At 34.8% G+C, this 13861-nt stretch overlaps 4 protein-coding genes across 4 annotated transcripts; 2 read left to right on the forward strand and 2 right to left on the reverse strand.

The window, feature by feature from the left end:
- Positions 1–129: 129 nt before the first annotated feature.
- On the reverse strand, positions 130–2744 carry LOC143913705 (uncharacterized). Its single transcript, XM_077433668.1, has 6 exons — positions 2492–2744; positions 2144–2408; positions 1881–2063; positions 1621–1804; positions 431–529; positions 130–269 (listed from the first exon to the last, which is right to left on the reverse strand). The coding sequence occupies exons 1-6, from the start codon at positions 2612–2614 to the stop codon at positions 242–244; spliced, it is 882 nt and encodes a 293-aa protein (XP_077289794.1). The 5' UTR covers positions 2615–2744; the 3' UTR covers positions 130–241.
- Positions 2745–3931: 1187 nt separating this feature from the next.
- On the forward strand, positions 3932–7797 carry LOC143913685 (uncharacterized). Its single transcript, XM_077433645.1, has 9 exons — positions 3932–3976; positions 4382–4548; positions 4661–5072; positions 5153–5305; positions 5390–5498; positions 5770–5865; positions 5942–6028; positions 6109–6258; positions 7417–7797. The coding sequence occupies exons 2-9, from the start codon at positions 4441–4443 to the stop codon at positions 7688–7690; spliced, it is 1389 nt and encodes a 462-aa protein (XP_077289771.1). The 5' UTR covers positions 3932–3976; positions 4382–4440; the 3' UTR covers positions 7691–7797.
- On the forward strand, positions 7417–11726 carry PPO2 (Prophenoloxidase 2). Its single transcript, XM_077433643.1, has 14 exons — positions 7417–7958; positions 8034–8154; positions 8227–8419; positions 8526–8628; positions 8709–8829; positions 9015–9220; positions 9304–9432; positions 9587–9710; positions 9799–9963; positions 10041–10169; positions 10248–10426; positions 10506–10651; positions 10731–10966; positions 11037–11726. Exons 2-14 carry the CDS (start codon positions 8044–8046, stop codon positions 11253–11255), a joined length of 2061 nt encoding a protein of 686 aa, XP_077289769.1. The 5' UTR covers positions 7417–7958; positions 8034–8043; the 3' UTR covers positions 11256–11726.
- Not10 (CCR4-NOT transcription complex subunit 10) lies at positions 11507–13833 on the reverse strand. The gene has a single exon (XM_077433644.1). It carries the CDS (start codon positions 13602–13604, stop codon positions 11868–11870), a length of 1737 nt encoding a protein of 578 aa, XP_077289770.1. The 5' UTR covers positions 13605–13833; the 3' UTR covers positions 11507–11867.
- Between the last annotated feature and the right edge of the window lie 28 nt (positions 13834–13861).

A 13861-nucleotide genomic window follows, 5' to 3' on the forward strand; every position in this document is an offset into this window, starting at 1 on the left:
CAAGACTTAAAAACACCATGACTAATCCTTGCTAACTATAATACTAACAATTTCGTCCCCATCCCTTCTTATTTATGTCACCTGTTGTTTTCAAGGGCTAATAGTAGGTAAATATAATAAAATTCAATATAAAAAGGTACAAAATTTATTAAGTACATCCATAGTTATAAAAATTAAGTATTTTTACTAGATCACTTTGGAATAATTAGTAATTATGCTGTTTTTTTTATTAATTACAACATCAAAGTTGTGTGATACCTTTTTTCTTTCTGAAAAATAAACGTTTAGATATGATTAATGTTAGCGTTTCCAGTAAAAAAAATGCGTTAGCAAAATCGAGTCAGAACATCAAAAATTTCAATTTAAGATTGTTTCTGACCGACAGTCCTGCTTTTAGCAACTATAACAAAAAATAAAACAAATGGCTTACAAATGTAAAGATTCAAATTTTTGCAGCAGGTCTTTGACTACATTTTCTGGAGCCACTTGTTGACCATTTCTCACTATGATTTTATCTATGTGAGATGCACTAAAAAAGAATCAATTATAGAAATATGGGTACTTACTGGTTACACGGGCGCATCCGAGCATCGAGTATACACATTTAAAATTACACAAACAAATTCACGGCAGTTACCTATGTTCTATGATCGTACCGTGGAGAGAATCTCCTCAAATTAATCTTGATTTCGTATTATGTGAAATTCATAGACATATAGGTATATTAGTAGTCGATTTTTATCGATATTGTCCGACGTAACGTCAATCATTGATTGCATATTATCACTTTACCAAAACTGTTTCGACACCTAGAAGGGCCCAATCACATTGAATCGTATACCATGCATTTTTCATGGTCCGTAATGACATTACTGCTTTTCATTATTAACCGCTTAGCTGCCCAAAGCGCAAACAGCCGTATCTATTATACGCTCAGCGCGTCGGCTGGGCGTCTAAGCGGTTAAACAACAATTGCTGTTTGTAATAAAGTATTAACATGCACATCCTTGTGACTTCCAGCTGGGAATGGCGTTCCTTCCGGTCATTATTAACACTATGGTGGCCGCTGACTCATATTTGTATCATGTTGGGTGCACAACGCTTACTGGCCGCTGATATATATTTGTATCACGTATTCGTCATAAACGAAAACGTAATACAAAATTGTATCATCGGCCACAAACGTGATACAAAAATATATCAGCGAACTGATACAGTTCGCGCAGTCGTAAATCATATATGTACCAGCAGCCACTAAGCGTTGTGCACCCAACATGATACAAATATGAGTCAGCGGCCGCCATCATGTTAATTTCTTCAAATATGAGAATTACCATTACCTACATATGTCAATACAAGGAAAATATATCATCGAAAACACTCCAGGGGGTGATTTTGGCCTGGCATAGGCGTGCTAGCGTTTTATTTACATGTTCAAAACTATCCAAAAAGAAAAACACGTGCCGCGTATGATTCTGTGTGTCTGCTCGAAGTCATTCATGTACTACTGTGTATTTGCTAGTGTGTATACTCGATGCTCGGATGTGCCCATATAACCTATAAGTACTATAAAATGTTTTTAAAAATAATTATAATACCAAGTCCAAATTGAAAATTTACCTAGATTCATTAAGACCATTTTTTTCAGGATCTGGTGATTGACAATTCGTCACGGGGAGTTTTGGACACGAATGGTTTTTATAAGTTTCCTTTTCTTGAAATATTTCATTGCATGGAGTACATATAAAAAATCGTTTACCAGACTTACTTTTCTTTTGTTTGTATTTATGAACAGTTTTTGATGCTAAAAATACAATATTGGAGCTGTTATTAAGGCGTTGAATGAATTTTAGTCATGTTTAGTCATGTATACCACTTACATTTTTGGTAGTACTGCTTACATTTTTGGTAGTGAGTCGATTTGATATGTTTTTTGAGGTGGGATTTATTATGGAATGAAATTTCACAGCCTAGACATTTATATAATGCTTTATGGTTAGATGAGGATTTGGCTCCCTTACATATTTGTTTTAATTGTTTGTCTTTGTACTTTGGAAGTAAATCTGCAAATGTGATGGAATATGTGGCATTATAGTGCTAAAATATATAAGATATATGAATCAATTGAAAGTGTACCACATACACAAATATTTTTCTGCATCATATTGAGCGATTGAATCTCTGGATAATTCACTATTTGAACTATTGCCTTCTACGTTTTTAAAATCAATAAGCACGCCTGTCTTATGTGTATTATTACAATTAATTTTACTAGATACATTTGAGTTACATAAATGAGACAACTCATTGAAAGAATTAGCACATTTCTTTCGGAAGTTATACGAGAGGTTAAGTTCCGTTAGACATACCGCGCATATGCCATTCGGTAAATCATCCCTTTGCAAAATCTAAAAATATAGCGCAGCGATTAGATATGCACATGTAACAATAAATTCAATAAAACATGCTTAAAGCATAACCCAATAATTACCGGAACCGATGCGCAGATAGATATCATTTCCGCGATATAAATCCCGGCATTATTTGGATTGAAGATGGACTCAAGTGGAATATCACTTGGTCGCAGACAGCATCTGCATACATTTAGGCTCATTTTGGTAACAATATCAGACTTATGGGCCTAAATATTCCTGGCCTTGTTTACTTTGACTCACTATCAGCTAAATGAGTCGTCAGCTGACAGCTAATGCCGCTTTTCACCATCAGTCGTAAAACGAGATTTTGGTGACCAAGTCAAATTTACGTCAATACATTTTTTGGGGTTCTGATTTATTAATCAAAAAAAAATGGGTACTCTGAAAAGTATTCAAAATATCAGTACTTATTCGTTATATGAGCACAAACGAGCATTCAGTATTCATACACACTTACACTAGCCCAAACAAATATATGGCAGTTACAAAGCTATATATGCATGAATTTGGTAGGCTTGTCAAGAGTCTGAGTAAATAATTTTCTGTAATACGTAAATTTGATTTATTTTCTGTTCAACATTAAATAATTAAAAATATTAAGTCAAAATTTTTTTTTCATCAAAAAAGTTATTGATCATCTCGAATTTTCCATATCCAGTTCCCATATTGCAACCTGTGGTTGCTATTTAGGAACTGGTTATTGTAAAATTCACAAATATCGGGTGTAGATATCGGTAGTGTGGACGTAGCCATTGAGCTTTAGTTTTTTCACTGCAATGAACCCCAAAAATTGCAATAGCTATGAAAAACAACCCTGGTTTTCCTAAATAACATAATATGACTGTTTTTGTCTAAGGGAGTATCCGTTGAATTTAGTATATTGTTCAATGTAACGTCAATCACTGATTGTCTACTGTATTTTAACTGAAATTGTTTGTGACACCTAGATTAATTCATTGCAGCAATTTATTTAACTACCGTGTTTTTGGGTAAACGGACTACTAGTCAAATGTGAACCGGTCACAGGACAACCGGTCGCTCTAGATCGGTCACACGTGATCACCCGTCTCACTAAAACTGGTCACGAGAAAACTGGTCACACTCTAAAACTGGTCACGAGAAAACTAGTCACACCCTAAAATCGGTCACGAGAAAACCTGATTGATCGATTTTAGGGTGTGACCGGTTTTCTCGTGACCAGTTTTAGAGTGTGACCAGTTTTAGAGTGTGACCAGTTTTAGTGTGACGGGTGATCACGTGTGACCGATCTAGAGCGACCGGTTGTTCTGTGACCGGTTCACATTTGACTAGTAATCACCGAACCTGTTTTTGTTTGTATTTGTGTGAGTGTACTAGAATAAGTTTGTACTAGATGCTCGGTTGCGCCTATATAGCCAATAAGTCCCAAATATTTTTATGTATCAATGAAATTTGATAAATTCTCAATAAAAAAATCAAACGCTGAATAAAAAATAAACATGGCCGTATTTTAAATTATTACGGTATCCATCACTTACACTGACAGCTAAACCCAAAATCAGGTTCAATAAATACATATATGAATCTGATTATGTTAAAAAATTAAAAGTATTAATGATTGGCATCAATATTATAATATGGGGTAATTCATTTATTGTTATGAATTTAATAATTTTGCATTGATAAATGACACTAAATGCATTTGCGCATACTTTTTCTTCTGCTTGATAAATTTAATATTTTAAAATATATTTTAAATTTAGTGGACATGTCAATTTCAAAGCTAAAATAAAATAAAAATTGTGAGGAAGGTGTTTTTTTTTAGTTTTGTTGAAAAAATATTTTTTTTATACGTCATTTAAGATAATTAAAACATAAAATTAGTATTTATTTATTCTTTATAAAAAACCAATAAAATTTTGAACATACACCTTTTGCAGGCTTTCAATACTTTGTTTCCTTTATAGTTATGTGAGGAATTTGGAACCTCGCTGTTGACGAGCAGTTAATCTAGGACGCTGCAGACATGGCAGAAAACACGATTTGTCGGTGTTGTCAAAGTAATACATATAGCTTTTTGAAGCCATTGTCATCTCGACATCGCAAGCTGTTATTCTCCTGTACCCAACTTACTGTCAGTGAATTACTAGTATACCTAGTATATTTATAGAGCAGGAAACATGAGCAATTCCATTTCTATATTAGTAGCAAACAATTCCCACAATTATTGATTGTATTCATTTCAGGTCTTTGAAGATGACCACTTACCTCCTTTTATATGCGTCAACTGTTTAAATACTCTTAAAATATCACATAACTTTAAAAAGAAATGTGAATTATCGTATGCATTTTTAATGAAGAACTGTAAAAGAGTACAAACTGAATCAAACACTGATGTTAAAGACGAAATTATTGATTTTTCAACTGAATCTCATGTATTCGAAAATAATTATTCAACATCCGAACTGTCTAATGAAATCTCTGACAATGAAGCTGTAATGCCAAAAAATAATGATCCCGTCGCAATGATTGAAGACGAAAAAGCAAACGAAGAGAAATCAGAAATATTTCCGAAAAACGAATCTCAATATAACAAGAAAATTCGAATTGATACAAAGAAACATGGATATTTTATCACATCCGAGCAAAATAATTTTGGTATATTCGAATCAATTTATAATGATATTATTTTGTATACTGAAAAAAATCAGAAAAACTACATTGATACGATATTTTAGATTTGGAACCTGAATATTTAGAAGCTTTATATAAAATTTACAAACATCGTTGCAATCATTGTTCAAGAATGTATGCTGTCGAGTCTCATTTTAGGGTGCATGTGAACAACCATTTAGGCATCAGACCTTATTTTTGCGAAATATGTAAAAAACGTACGATATAATTTTATTATACATATGTATATCCATCGCTGTTATACAAAGATACTTATTTCAAAATATATTAAAACTTTGCAGATTTTTCTGATGAAAGATCACATGTTAAATATCACAAACAGCGTAAAGAAAAAGGTAGTTTCAAATGCCAATATTGTGAACGAGCTTATAATTGTGCTGGCTCTCTCAGGTATACAAACATGTTTTTATATCCAAATTACATAGTATTCTTTTTCTCAAGATTCATCAAGAATGTCACAAACAATATTATAATATACATATGTAGTTTGTGGTTAAAAATTTCCGGTCATTCAACAGGATGTTATACCGCTAGATACTTTTTATTGTTGTCATGTTATTTACCACAAAAGCTGAAAATACATTGAAAATTCTTTAATGTCGAATTTCTTATAAATATTTTAATATTATGCACAATTTATGAATGCATGTACTTATTTCAGAACACACATGAAAGTTCACACTGGAGATATGAAATGGTTTGCTTGTTCGCAATGCTCTAAGAAATTCAACCAAATTAATAAATTAAATAATCATATGTATGTATGTAGTGTGACATAATATATTTTTTAATATAGCAACTGATGATCTCACAATACATATTTTTATTTCTAGGGTAGTACACACGAGTGATAGGAATTTTATATGTCAGTATTGTTCTAAAGCTTTTCGATTCAATAGAAACCTCAGAGCTCACATTATGTATGTAATAACATACATATAATACAAACAGCTTACGGTAAAATATGAATACATATTTAAATTTTGTACAATGTTAACAGGTCGATACATGTTCGCAATCGTTCTCATGTTTGCGATACTTGCACTAAAGCCTTTTCCACTGCCCACGAATTAACTCTTCATAAACGTCGACATCTCGGAATTAAAAACCATCATTGTACACTCTGTACACTATCGTTTGTCAGTTCAAGGTGATTATATGTATTTTTTTTATAATATTACTTCATAATATTATAATTATGTTTACATTGTTTGCTGACGATCTCAAATTATTCAAATCTATTAATGCTCTTTGTGATTCGGTTGACATTCAATTAGGTTAACCAAATATTCGAATATTGAATATCGAATAGTAGCTTTAAATTATTTAGATTAAGTTTTGGAAAGGTAAATATATTATTAAATTTTAAAAGAACCCTAATCTGGAATATCGGATAGAACCAAAAGTTCGTATAAAAAGTATTCAATTACACAGATTTGTAATCCAATTCAATTCAACTACATTCAATTCAATTTGGACGCCATTTTCAATTGGTCAGCAAATATGTTGCCGTTCAACATTGAAAAGTGTTGCTCTTCAAGCTTCACCAGATAATCTTACTATTTATATGGCATTGAGTTAAGTTCGGTTGAGAGTTTCAGTTTTCTGGGAATCTTATTTTGCGTACATTTCGGTTTTGGATGGCACATTGATGATATTTGCTCAAGAGATACAAAAATTTTGGGTTTCACACTGCAAGTATATAAGTAAACCTTTCCAGAGTGCATTAGTACTTTGAATCCTATATGATTTGCTAGTGCGAAGCATTCTTGAGTTTTCTTCTATTATATGGAGCCCTAGTGATAAAGTCCATTGCTTGAGAATTGAGAGGAGGTTTCTCAGATATACTCAAATGATAGTTTACGGTCGCTATCCCAGTACCTACATGTTAGCACTAGGTTACAATTCAGTCTGTTAGCACGATGTAGAATAAATTTTTGGAAATATTACTTCAAGTTACTGGTTGGTTTGATGAGCACGCCTCAAATTCTTGCAGAATTGAGCTTTAATGTTCAAAGCCAACCCAGGTATATTAGATGCCGCAGTTTGTTCTATTCTCCTGTGGCACGTATCAATTTGATGGTTTCGTCGCCTGTTGTAAGGGGCATCAAGCTCCTCAACCAGATTTCTGTTAACTTGGATTGCTTAATTTGAGATCGTAACGTGTTCTATTTTTATTATATTTATTGTGTTTTATTTTTCTTATTGTTTTACCCTTTTTTTGTTTAGCCATAGTGACGACTCGGAAATACTCTGTAATGTCACTATGGCAAAATTGTAAAATAAATATTTTTCGATGTATTTTCAGTGAGCTTCAAAGTCACATGTCATCCATACACACTAAGACTAAAAAATTTCCATGCCGAAACTGCGGAGCACGTTTCTCACGATCGACTCATAGGAATAATCATGAAGGATCGAAACGTTGTATTTCAAATATGTCTAAAAACATTAATAATCCAGTTGAACTATCTATATCTTCAGAGTCTGGTAGATGCTTGGATGATTTTATGTCTCAAAGAGATTTGCAAACGAAAGACGAATCGTTGGAGGAAAATGTTGATAAGAATGTTGACAGTTAATCTGTGGTTATATTTTTTTTAAATGCACAATTTTTGATATGCTTGTCATGAAAGCGTAAAAGCAGTGTTTTTGTCGTGATAATTAACGATTAAAACTAGTAAACCACAAAAACTGATATGAAGTCCTTTGGTTTTGCACACCTTTCCTAGTACTTCGAGTCGTTATTAAATGCGCACAGCACTATTGTATAGAATATATATTTATATAAAACGGTAAACTTTCGTCAATAGCACATCATTCGTGACGAGGTGAACAATACATCACATAGTGAGTCTGTTCAATTATATTTCATTTCTTTGAAAGCATCACAGTTGTAATATTAAATTTAAATATATTAAATAGATCTTCAAAGATGTCGGCCAATAAGAATAATCTTCTACTACTGTTCGATCGTCCTTCGGAGCCAGTTTTCGTCCCAAAGGGTGAAAACAAAACCGTCTTCGATGTTCCCGATAAGTTTTTGGTATGTAATTTCTATATTATTTTTATGTATTTTCATATGACATTTTATTAAATACTTATTATTTTTTTGTAGACGGATCGCTATCGCCCAATCGGGACCCAACTAGCAAATAGATTCAATGCTGACACCGGAGACAGAGTTCCAGTTAGGAATATTTCTATTCCTAATCTTGATCTTCCCTTACAACTGAAGAGAAGAGACATCTTTTCTCTTTTTATCCCAAAACATAGAAAGATGGCAGGAAAACTTATCGATATTTTTGTCGGTAAGAAATATTATAATTTTGTTTTTTCCCCCATATGTCTTATGAATTTTATTATTTATTTATAATTGTTATTTCAATTTGTTAATTCCAAACTTACATTTTTTAGGTATGAGAAACGTAGACGACTTGCAATCAATCGCTGTGTATTGCCGTGATCGCATCAACCCTTATATGTTCAACTATTGCTTGTCTGTCGCATTGTTGCATAGGTATATATTATTTAATTTTTAACTTCAGTGTTTCTAATTCATTGATTTTATTTAACATATTTTCTTTTTTTTTTTCCCAGAGAAGACACCAAAGATCTTCCTCTTCCGAGCTTTATCCAATCGTTCCCCGACAAATATGTGGATAGTGCAGTGTTCTCCAGGGCTCGTGAAGAAGCCACGGTGGTTCCTGAGGGATCTAGGGTTAATATTAAATTAACACGCATTTATTATCGATATGTGTAATATTTATAGAATTAATTGCATTTTCATTTTACTTCCGGCTACACGTTTCCTGTGGTTGAAACAAATGGCACACCTGCGGTTTTCTTCCTGTTGCGGTTTATTTAATTTATAATTAATATTTTCTTTTTTTATGTTGATCGTAGACTCCCATCATCATACCCAAGGACTATACAGCTTCCGATTTGGATGAAGAACATCGTGTCGCTTATTTCCGCGAGGATATGGGAATCAATCTACATCATTGGCATTGGCATTTGGTATATCCATTCGAATCGGCCAACCGTGACATTGTCAACAAGGATAGAAGAGGGGAACTCTTCTACTACATGCACGAACAGATCGTAGCCAGGTTGGTTGTTCTTTAACTTAACCATATCATTTATGTATTACAATATATGTATGTATGTCATTTTAATTGCGATTTTTCTTCAGATACAACTTCGAGCGTTTCTCAAACAATCTCGGTAAAGTGAAGCGTTTCAATGATTTGCGTCAACCCATTGCAGAGGGATATTTCCCCAAGATGGATTCTCTTGTTGCTAGCAGAGCTTGGCCACCACGGTGAAAATTAATTTATGAATAACGACCAAGGCAATTTTTTGCGAGGCAATAAACTGATGGTTTATTAAACTCGCATATGATTGGCTCGGTATAAATTTATATATTAATTTTATTTGTATCAATAATACATTATCGATTTTCTTTTAAATTACAGATTTGCCAACACACGCCTGGCTGATATCAACAGATCAGTAGATCAAATTCGAATTGATCTCTCTGATATGGAGCAGTGGCGTGATCGCTACAGAGCTGCTGTTGAACAAGGATTTGTTACCAATGTAATAATTCAAATATGTTGTATATATAAATATATTGCATACTGATTTAAACGTTATACGTTATTAATTTCAATACTTGTGTTTTCAGAGAAATGGTCAACGTATGCCGTTAACTGAAGAAGGTGGCATCGATATTTTGGGAAATATTATTGAATCTTCATCTATCAGTCCAAATCAAGCATTCTATGGCGATTTGCATAATATGGGACATGTGTTTATTGCCCTGGCCCACGATCCCGATCACAGACATCTTGTTAGTATATTTGAAATATATATATATAACACACGGTTAAATGTGTCGATGTGTACTAACTTTCATTTATGTTTCAGGAAACATTCAGCGTGATGGGAGATTCAGGAACGGCTATGAGGGATCCAATATTCTACAGATGGCACGCATACATTGACGACTTGTTCCAACTTCACAAAGGATCTCTGCCAAGATACACCGTAGCAAGGGTATGTATATCGTATATTCACAATGTAATTATTGTTATAATGATTAATGTAATCGTACTTTTTTTTTTTGTTGTTTAGCTCGATTATCCTGGAATAACTGTATCCAATGTACAAGTCACTGACGGTGGTACTCCAAATAACTTCCGAACATTCTGGCAACAAAGTGATATCGATCTATCAAGAGGAATGGACTTCACTCCAAGAGGAGCAGTATTCGCCCGATTCACTCATTTACAACATGAACCATTCGCATACAAGTGAATATTTCCACTCATAAATACTATAATACAATATGGAGTGATATCAAGGTTTTTTAATACATTTTAATGTTTTCAGCATCACCGTCAATAATGCTTCAGGAAGTGATGTCATGGGAACAGTGCGCATATTCATGGCGCCCAAATTCGACGAAAGGGGTCTACCGATGCAATTCCGAGATCAACGTCTCATGATGATTGAACTCGATAAATTCGCTACGACTTGTAAATATTTTTCAACGTGCATTTTTGTACTAATTAATAATTTTGATAATTATTAATATTCAATTGTTTGTTTTTCCAGTAAGAAGCGGTCAAAACAGTATTCAACGCAGATCGAGCGATTCGTCAGTGACAATACCTTTCGAACGTACCTTCAGAAGTCTCGATGCAAATCGTCCAACAGCTGGAACTGCTGCAGAATCTGAATTCAACTTCTGCGGATGCGGTTGGCCAAACCATATGTTGATCCCCAAAGGAACACCACAGGGATTGGCTGCGGAATTGTTTGTGATGGTTTCGAACTACACTGATGACAGAGTAAGCTTAGCCGGATTCCATGCTATTTAAATATTGTGTTCAAGATTTAATTTAATTTTTATTTCATCAGGTCGAACAAGAATTGGTTGGTACCTGCAACGACTCTGACAGTTATTGTGGAATTCGTGACAGGCTTTATCCTGACAGAAGAAATATGGGATATCCATTCGACCGTATGCCGAGACAAGGAGCCGACACCTTAGCTGACTTCTTGACTCCGAATATGAGAGTACAAGACGTAACAATAACTTTCACCGATAGAACAGTCCTCAGACCAAATACAACATAAACAACAGCGATTTCATATTAAATATATCAGTAAATTCATTCATTTATTTTGTATTAGATATTTGAAATATTGACCCGGCTTTGGAAATGTTCATGATTTGACTTTAATATTAACATTCTCAGATTTATGTGTATATATTCACTTTACAGCGAATAAGAATTATTTATAAGTTGATATATGTATTAGTGTGTAATGTAATTTTAATTATTAAGCATTAATTGTATTATTTTATAATAAAAACCAGTTGACCTTAATACTTGCATTTTATTACTTTTTATACACTTGAACACAATAAGAAAATAAATACATAGATCAAGTTTTGAATAATGGAAATCTAACTTTGGTTTTTATATTATGCATATATTTTACAAAAAAAAGTTCAGTCAAAAACGACTTACCTAAGAATTAAATCAAAATATTGTAAATTTTCATAAATATTTTATTTACATAATGAATAAATTATGTAGACATAACATATTGACTTTATTTTATTATTATATTGATTTCGATGCGAAAAAAATAAATACACTTGTCTATGATGGGAAAAAAAATTCATTTATTATATACTGATAACATTACATTTAATTGTATGTAAATGAACACAAATTGCGATCACTGCGAAGGCACACGTGTAAATTTACGTAATAAAACTCTACAATTGTCTATATTTCCAGTGCACATTTCTAAGTAAAGTTGCAGCGGCAATGCTCGGGGCGAATTAATCTGCTGGAGAATATTACGGGCCATCACCAGATCTCCTCGTATCGCGTGACACACTGCGTTGTTTAGCCACATAGCAAAGCCGATTATGTCTTGAGAAGCAGTGCTCATCTTCATGGTGAAACCATTTATAATCGTCGGATTCAAGTGTTCTATAGCTTCTGTGATCCTATCTAGAGATATTAGAGCTTCTGCCGAGTACAAGTGAGCCAGAGCGCATTGACCCGGTGAGCCGGGGCCCGAATGACACAAAAGTTTCGCGCAATGGTCTAGAGTTGTCGTAGGATCGTTTAACCTGAGCGAAACGTAACTGTACAACAGCAAAACTGAGTTTCGGACGTCACAGTATTGTGCGTAATTCATCGGACAACTCGGTCCCGCTTGGAAGGTACAATCGGCAGACGGTTCCTTAAATGGTAGTAAAGTTGTCGCATTCATCAAACACAAAGCAGCAAATTCTAATGTAAGCGTAGGTATTGCATATGATTCTCCCGATATTACATATTTGTCTTTATTGTGCCCTGGCATTAATTTAGCATGAGGACCCGAACCCAGCTTACATACTATGTTCTCTTGTCGACTACTCTTATTGTAATGTATTACACAGCACTCGGCGAGACGAAACCAAATTCGAGGATTATTTGGATAGTGACGAGTAGCCTCGACGAGGCATTCGAAAGCATCTTCGGGTCTGTTCGCTTTTAGCAGTGATACACCTAAATTGAAAACATAAAGTGGCCGATCTTTAGCTGCATTTATTTTAGAATTGTTTTCAGAGGCAAACTGCAAGTGTTCCCTGAGAGCTTGTTGCATATATTTGACTGATAAATTGTGTTTTTTCATGGCAGAATAAAGAACTCCGAGATTGTTATTCAAAGCTGCCCAAACGTCGTCCGTATTGGGCGACTTCAAATCTTGGAATTGTTTATATTGACCTAAAGTGGCAATGGCTCCTTGAAAGTTTCCATTTACATACTGTTGATGGGCTTTTAAGAATAACCAATCCATTGACTGTACACTGGATTGGGGGATGAATTTCCTACGATTCATGAGATGGGCGCGGAGAGTTAGCTTTTTCAACAAATCGGTGCATTCAGGAGGCCTGCCTTGGAAGTGTGTGAAAACTTGATCGGCCAAGGCTATCACTCTGTCTGGCATTCTACAGCAAAGATAAACTTCCATTAGAAGTAAAATCGAGTGACTGGCGAGTTGTGGGTCTGTAATCCGGTCTCGGGCTGCTGCTACACGTTCGAGTAACCGGCGAGCTTGCGCAAATTGACGAGCCTGGTGCAGTAATAACGCACAGCTGAAGTGCAACGCAGCCTCAGCAGCCACATCATCCCCGTCGCCGGATTCTTCAGGGCCGACTGCGACCGGCCAAGGATGTCCTCTCAGTCGCCAGAGACGCTCCCGGAAGGTGGCCACGTCCCTGCGTCCGCCCGTGTAAAATTCGGCTACGGCCAGATTGAAGGCTATACGTCGATCCCGCGCCGATTCCACGGCTCCCGCGTTCGTGCCGGCGAGTGCTTTCAGGTGTGCACTGCATTCGGAATATTCGGCGGATTTGAAGGCACGCAGAGCCAGCAAGCCGCCGTCGGTCGATTCGGACTGAGCCCCCGCCCCTGACATTGCACAATTGACAACCGAGCCGCACACCCTCTTACTCGAAACGTCAAAATAGAAGCGACCATTGTTATACTCGTAATACCACCATTCGTGACCAGTGATTCATTTAAACACTTTTTAAATAAAATAAAATATTACACTTGAAAAGTCAGATTACATCTACATTTCGAAATAATTTTACCCTGAAAGTGGATATAAAAAAGGCATGTTTGAGCGTATCTATGATATTTTTACGCACGTATTAAGGTCTGTCCATACCT

The sequence above is a fragment of the Arctopsyche grandis genome, chromosome 6, assembly GCF_051622035.1.
Source record: "Arctopsyche grandis isolate Sample6627 chromosome 6, ASM5162203v2, whole genome shotgun sequence".
In the NCBI taxonomy this organism is placed as follows: domain Eukaryota; kingdom Metazoa; phylum Arthropoda; class Insecta; order Trichoptera; family Hydropsychidae; genus Arctopsyche; species Arctopsyche grandis.